Source organism: Mytilus trossulus, chromosome 12 (assembly GCF_036588685.1).
Source record: "Mytilus trossulus isolate FHL-02 chromosome 12, PNRI_Mtr1.1.1.hap1, whole genome shotgun sequence".
Classification (NCBI taxonomy): Eukaryota; Metazoa; Mollusca; class Bivalvia; order Mytilida; family Mytilidae; genus Mytilus; species Mytilus trossulus.
In genome coordinates, this window is record NC_086384.1 from 30,761,372 (window position 1) to 30,769,470 (window position 8,099).

Sequence of the window (8,099 nt, forward strand, 5' to 3'; positions counted from 1 at the left end):
GGATTTTATTATTGAAGCCAAATCACCCTCCTTTCTACAGACACAAACAAAATAATGTTCAAGATGCTGTTTTAATTGAAAAAAATAAAATAAAAAAAACGTTAATTCAGCTAACGGGAAACGATTTAAACAAAAGATTAAAAAAAAAATGCTGAGATAAATAATGAATACTTATCTTTATCTTTATTACCAAAGTCTATATAAACTAAAAGTAATTTGAAATACATCAACACCAACAATACATACATAAACCCAAAATATGTGAACAGAGAAGATTAGGATATTGTCGTAATACATAATCATTATTTTAACATTTCGGTTCTAAACTTTAAAGATCTAAATACTATTTACCTAAATTACACAGCTCTTTTACATTGTTTGTAATTATAAGTTCAATAAATATGTACATCGATGTATTGGGTTGTTCCAGTAATAAGGCTTGATATAATACTAAAAGCAAAAACATTCTAGAAAATGTCTGTAAAACACCAAATTTTAAGTCATCAGTTATATGGTTTTTTTTTAAAATTGAAAAACGCTTATCAATGAATAGAAACAAGAAGAAGTATGAGTGCCAATAAGACATGTTGGAGTCTCCTCCCAAGCTTAAAATGCGTAAAAAGTAAACAATCATAGGTACAAATACGGCATTCAACACGGAGCATTCGCTCGCATCGAACAGCAAGTTATACAGGGCCCAAACAAGACTACTTTTCTACATTGGTTAGAGGTATAGGGGGAGGGTTGAGATCTCACAAACATGTTTAACTACGCCGCATTTTTGCGTCTGTTCCAAGTCAGGAGCCTCTGGCCTTTGCTAGTCTTGTATTATTTTAATTTTAGTTTGTTGTGTACAATTTGGTAATTAGTATGGCGTTCATTATCACTGGACTAGTATATATTTGTGTAGGGGCCAGCTGAAGGACGCCTCTGGGTGCGGAAATTTCTCGCTACATTGAAGACCTGTTGGTGACCTTCTGCTGTTGTTTTTTATTTGGTCGGGTTGTTGTCTCTTTGACACATTCCCCATTTCCATTCTCAAATTTACTGTTAAACAATTCAAACAGGTAAACCAACAGTCTAATCTATATAAAAAAAAGGGACGAAAGATACAAGAGGGATAGTCAAACTCATAGATCAAAAATAAACTGATATAGCCATGGCCAAAAAAGAAATGGGCACAAACAAACAATAGTGAAAAACCAGAAACACTTATGAACCACATCAACAAACAACAAAATGGATAATAATTTTAAAGATCACCTTAAATTTATGTAAGTGATGTAGATATGGATATGTAATAGAAAGAGAATACATTTTAGCTTAGTCCATGAGTAGTTGAGAAGTAAAAAGATGGAAACAAAAATAAGATTCCTAGAACAACTTAAAAGTTTATACCACTTTCTGAACCTTCTGAACTATTTTCAAATTCTTATTTACATATTTACAAGTTTTCCTTTTGTACACCTTAAAATAATATATCAAGCTATATTTTGAAAATGAAAGCACTATCCCCTCCATCAATATAGCTAGAAACTATCATCATTCCTGTTTCGCCGTTTATGTTGATTGCCCCGGGTCCTCTGATTCTATCATTCTCACTCAGAATTGTTTTACTTGTTTTACCATCTGGCGACAGAACCATGATTCTGTTGTTTCCATTGGATGCAATAAAAACAAATCCATTCCTGTCCACAGCTATTCCTTCCGGTTGTCTAATGTACTTATTGGTAAATGTCCATAGAGGTTCTCCAGTAATTCTGAAACAGTAAACCTCGTTTTCAATACGATTGGTACCATATATTTTACCTTTGAAAAGCGAAAGACGGTCGACACAAATGTCTTCTAAAGTTTGTTTTGACATGTCTTTGTCTTCATAGTTCACATGGTTCAGTATGATCATTTTTCTATCCTTTGCATGGCTAATTACTAAAACTTCCCCATCACTTGAAACTCCAAAACATTGATGTGGAAGTGGTATATCTTTTTTTATTTTATTTTTCTCAACCTCGACCAGTTTAACCTTTTTAACACCTCTGAAAGTGACAGCTACAATATCACCCGTAACATGGCACAAATTGTGAGGTTCATCTGTGAAGGTCATCACGTGTTTAATAAAGACCCCTTCACTACTGAACTGCATCATGCGCTTCCCATTTTGATCAAGAAGTAATAACGTATACTTTTCGTTTGTACTATCAAAGTATATCTGACAGTCAGGTATATTAAGGGTGAAACGAATCGGAACGCTTAAAGTGTTCATCAGAGATGGTTTAATATGCTCCATCTCATGAACTTTTGAAACTAACTGCTGAGCTTGATTTTTGCCTATATTCTTACATTTGAAGTTTTTGGGTGCTAGTGTGATAGCAATATTTCCAAAGGATGTAACCTCTTGTAAAATTGACTGTAAAGCAGAAGGAATAATGATCTCCAAGGTAATGTTATCTAATTGATTTCCACTGTCTAGCTCTTCTAAGTATTTCGATTCTTGTGATATATTATTTTCGAATTCTATTAGACCAGTATATATTTGTTGTTCAGATGCATATTGTTCCATCGTAGAAAATGCAACGCGCAATTCATCAACTCGTTTAGCTCGATTATCGATTTTCCTCACAAGTTCTTCTATGTCTGACTTCAATTTTGAATGTTTGGATTCTAAATCGTCATTAAGTTGCTTTTCTAATTTGTCAAAATGAACATCTAGTGACTGCCGCATTTGTCGGACACTCTTTATTCCTTCATCTTTTTGATTGTTGATTGTTTTTATTCTTTCTCCTAAGTAATGAAGTACTTCTTTGTAACTTTCATTCAGATCCTTCAGATTGTTTTTCAATAAAGGGATATTAGCAGACGATTTGACATCTTTCAAACTGTCTGCTAGGGGTTTTAAGTCTTTACACTGTTGATGTTTATCGGCGATACATTCTATGCAACAATGATATGAATGGAAAGAACAGTAAAATTCGTTCTTTTTGTCATGGTCTTTGCAAAGATTGCTCGTTTGGCGCATAAAATTCGGTAAATTACGATAATCACGAGTCGATATTGTGTTGTGGTCTTTAGAGGTCTTTGATCTTTGATGATGTTTTGCGCAATCAGTACAAAGAAAATCTTCACATTTTGTGCACCAAGTGATTGCATGTTCCTCGTCTGTGCAAATGGAGCAGATATATATACTCGTTGATGTCATATTTCTATTTACCTATGCCTGAAATATAAAATTATTGAGTATCAAAATGCGGTTTCGATTTAACTTTCATTTTGCCGCAATTAATTACACTTGTAAATTAAAAAAAATAAAAAGATAATTATCTTCTTTATACACTAGTACACCTTATGCGCATTTTCTCGCTATAAGACTGAAACTGAAGTCTTCGTAAAACAATAAACAAATTAAATGTGAAACAGAGGAACATTGAACATTTCAAAATAATGTGCAAACCTTATTAAGGCCATTTATTCCTCTGCGTTGAAGAAACGTAATTTTTCTCAATTGATTTTTACTTTTAAACTGATAACGCACACACATTAGAAAAGGAATATAACAAGGTATCGCCCTAGTTGTTAATATTACGCAACGATATTTGTCTTATATTTTATATATATTATATATATTTGCACACCTAACCTGCGTTCTCTCGACAAAAAACTAAACACTCTCGTATTAAACCCTTATTTGATTAGCTTTGCTTCCAAAACCAATTGAGAAATTTTTAAGATGTAACCAAAACATATTGAATTTAAGCAATGGTCTTAAAACTGCTTATTTACATACAATACTACTAAAAAGTAAATTCACAAAAATACTGAACTACGAGGAAAATTCATAACAGAAAGTCCCTCATGAAATGGTAAAATGAAATGATAAAACACACCAAACGAATGGATAACAACTGTCATACTTCTGACTCGGACTGGCATTATAAAAATGTTAAAATAATGGATTGAACCTGGTTTTATTGCGCTTAACCTCTCATGTGTATGACAGTCTCGTCATATACTGTCATATATACAACGATTCGTGAACAAAACAGACATAATAGGTAAAATTGTCAAAATATGGATACAGCAGTCTAATAAAAAAACTAATAAGTACTAATATTAATAAAACAAAAACACCACTATGATATTTTAAAAGTAAGGCATTGATATTAGAAATAATAGCATTTGTTTATTTATGTATATAAGAAAAAAACAGCACTTCAAATTTTACACGGACATAAACTTAAGCTTCTAACTAACTTCTGAATGTATATTTAGACCCATTGTTGCTTATATTTGAACAATAAGTTTTAAAGTTAGTCTTTTCTTTATTTTTCGTTGCCGAAAACAGCATTTTCCGCATGAAATGTCTGCATGTTTAAAATTAAAATTATACAAATACAGCCTTTGTATCAGGTCGATACAAGGATATATTGACCTGAAAAAAGTATATTGACTGAGGACGAAGTCCGAGGTCGATATACTTCTTTGGGTCGATATATCCTGTATTGACCTCATACAAAGGCTATATTTGTTATATTATTAATTTCCGACCATATAAATTGTATCAATATCGTCATTTAGGATTATTGGAATTTTAAAGATATTACATTGTCTCCTTGACAGTAACAACATATTAGTTGTTATTTCATTTCCTTTTTTTTACATGTATCAGGGACGTATATAAGTCCTTACATGTATTTAAAGATTTTGTCAAATAATCGATGACAGATATCATGTGTTATAAAACGTTAAACAATATCTTGAAATTCAGTACATGACGTCACAAAGTATATCGGTTTTTAGATATTCTATAAATAACCGTGCGATATGCTTTTTGCCGGTCAATATGCTTTTTGCTATCCGCCGTTTTTTTCTCTACCTTCGAAAATATAGTTTAACATGTGACTATCTCTAAACGAATCAAATTTGTTAAAATATACGAATTAATAATATTAGACAATATATCTATGTGATATAAGAAAAGTTTGTATCGATACGCTTCTTCAATAGACTGATTTTATGTTATATCAAAAATCTTGCTAAGGCTATTTTGTTTTATATTTAACATCTTGCTATGTCTATTTATAGATTCAAGCAGAAAAAACCCAGTCTTTCAAATGAATATATTTGGAAGATTTTTTGGCTCTCAATAATGACGACTTCAGTATGTATACTAAAGAAATGTATCCTGTTGCACTTACTTTAAATGAAGCCAATACTAACAATGACCACTGCCCTTTCCTCGATCTAGATATCTATATCATTAACGGAAAGCTTAATACTAAAATTTATGATTAAAGAAATGATTTCTCATTTCCTATCGTTAATTATCCAATTTTAGATGGCGACGTTCCCTTGTCACCATCTTACGGTGTTTATAATATATCTTAACTTGTACGATCCGATCGCGTATGTAACAATGTTTTAGATTTCAACGAGAGAAATTTATGTATTACTGAAAAAATATTCCAAAATTACATTGTACACCGAATTCCTTTTAGGATTATCAGCCTTACCCTCTCCAATATAATGTAACAACCGCAACATGCCAAGAAGTGTATGACAAATGCGACTAAAACAAGTAATTGCAATTGAAACAGAACAGTCAACTTATGAAATCAATTCGCTCATAAGTACAACTCAAGAGTGCACATTGAAACCCACGTAATCTGTTTTGATTATGTCTATGTATCTGCAGTGAAGATGTTATTCAGAATCAACCAACAATCATCGACTAGTACTCTCCTGATTTGGGACAGATACATCACGTAAAGGGGTTCAACATGCAAGAAGACGCTGGCAAACATTCCCTCTAATCTTGGAATGCATTAGCACACACAAAATATAATCTATAAACTATATATACTCTATAAACTATAAAAATCAGTTGAAAAACTATTGACTCGTTAGATCAACAAAAGACACTTAAAAGAACTAGAAAGGACCATTTATTTGAAAACAATTGTTTAGCTTGCAAGTGAATTGTAAAAGAAATATATGTTTTAAAAATATGTTATTATCGAAAAAATGTTGTAAAATTTTAGGGCTGTATTTAAAATTACACCATTACCTTGTCCTATATTTTGACTTTAGATCAACCTTTCAATCATTCACTTACAATTGTACGAATTGACCTTTTTATAATATTCGGTTCTTTTTGTTCTGTTTATTTCTGTTTATTTTTTAGTTAATGTAAGATAAATGGATATTCACAATACATTTTAATTCTAAGAAAGCATTTCAATGAATACAAATAAGTGAAATATTAGAGATATTCTTACCATTTTGAGTTTGTCCAAGGAAATTAAATGTACATACACTGGGACATATGTATTGTATATCTATTTATAGACATAGTATTTAAACATTCACTTCTTCATAGGTTTTCCCAAGATATACTGAACAATGTAGGGGAAAATGCAGAACTAAGTTATTTATATTTGATTTATGTATACATGGTGTATGTAATTGTCAGATTGTCATTATAACGGATTTGGTATATCACAATTTTTGATTTTATATCAAAGAGCACACACTAAACGTGTAAAAACATCTCAATTGAAGTTACTTTCATTATCATTTATGTGCACTTGTAAATTCTGCGTTATAGTGATCAATGTATGTCATGTATGTATAGGTGTATCTCATTGTCAGATTGTCATGATACTCAATGTATTTGGTAACAATTAAGCAAAATCACGAGGAAAATTCAATCACATGGCAAAATCGAAAATAAAAACACATAAAAAACGAGCAATGTTTTTGTTGGTTTTTTTTATTATTAAAGAACACACCCTAAACATGTAAAACAATTTGTTTCTGTTTTAATTGAATTTGTTGTATTATAATAACTAAAATGGATAATTGAACAAATGCAAAATCTGATTACTAGTATTAAAGAAATAAACATACCTTAGCGATTCGTGTATACATATATGTTTGTTGATATTAACATGATGAATTAAACTTGCATTCACTAGCTAATAGAGCATTTGCATAATTCACGTATCTGAATCAACGTTTACACATCGGCCATTTTTAAAAAAAATAATAATTCAGCCCCAACCCTAATAAAACTAACTTAGAATTAAAATTATTTTACATTAATTTATCTTCATCCAGACCTACTTGATTTAATTTATTCTTTCATCATAAACATGTAATCATGCCAAGAAATTGCCTCCGGTGAAATTTTGCAAAACCCGTGGCGCCAATTACATAGATGATTACTATCACATAATAATATATGATAACAGTTGACCTAGTGACTATGTGGAGATTGCAACAATTCACACAGCTGCAGAAATGCCAGTTTATATATCTAATAGTTTTATCTCAAATCAGCCATCTAGCCTCTCGGTAAGAACTAATTGTGTAGGATCATGTATTTTTGTTTCCTTTGTTTAATAAAAAGGGATATTCTTAAATGAAGTGTTACTGAATTAAATATTTTACCAAAAAAAATATAACTTTTATAATAGAAGATCTCAAATTTACGCCATTGCTTAAAACCACAATATTACTTAAAATTCATGTACAAATGAATTAAAATTTGATTTGTCATTATTTTTAATTTTAAATGATTTTCATTCAAATTAAGAAGAAAATCTATACAAATATAAAATATCAATTTTGCTTCGAGTAATGAAAATACTCCGATATGGGTACCCAAGCAAATACGCGAATATAATGCAAATTTGCTTTATTCACGTATCTGGATACGTGCATGGATCGACTTAAAGGGTGGGCGGTAGTATTCACTGGCCCATAAGGGATAATGATAGCTTTTTTAGAAATTTCACCCCTTTTTAACACTGCCACAAATTTTACATAAACAGTTAACTGATTCAGAGGTACTTTTATTATACTACTTTTTAGTATTCAGAAATGAATTTGAATATGTATCAAGACTGTTTACTTTTTTTTAAATGTTTTTAGAAGTCTATGGTCATAAGTTATTTTACAGTTGAGATTTACTCTTACTATTTTCAAACAAAAAAAACTGTTGGATATTGGAAGAACTGTTATTATCTATATGGAAACCTCACAATCTTATACAATCTTATTGGAAACCTCACAATCTTATATATTATTTTATGCGATGTTTC

General features: G+C 30.7%; 1 protein-coding gene across 1 annotated transcript; it reads right to left on the bottom strand.

Annotated features, from left to right (window-relative positions):
• Positions 1-168: 168 nt before the first annotated feature.
• Positions 169-6,331, bottom strand: LOC134693793 (uncharacterized). Its single transcript, XM_063554705.1, has 2 exons — positions 6,273-6,331; positions 169-3,214 (listed from the first exon to the last, which is right to left on the bottom strand). Exon 2 carries the CDS (start codon positions 3,194-3,196, stop codon positions 1,487-1,489), a length of 1,710 nt encoding a protein of 569 aa, XP_063410775.1. The 5' UTR covers positions 3,197-3,214; positions 6,273-6,331; the 3' UTR covers positions 169-1,486.
• Positions 6,332-8,099: the final 1,768 nt, after the last annotated feature.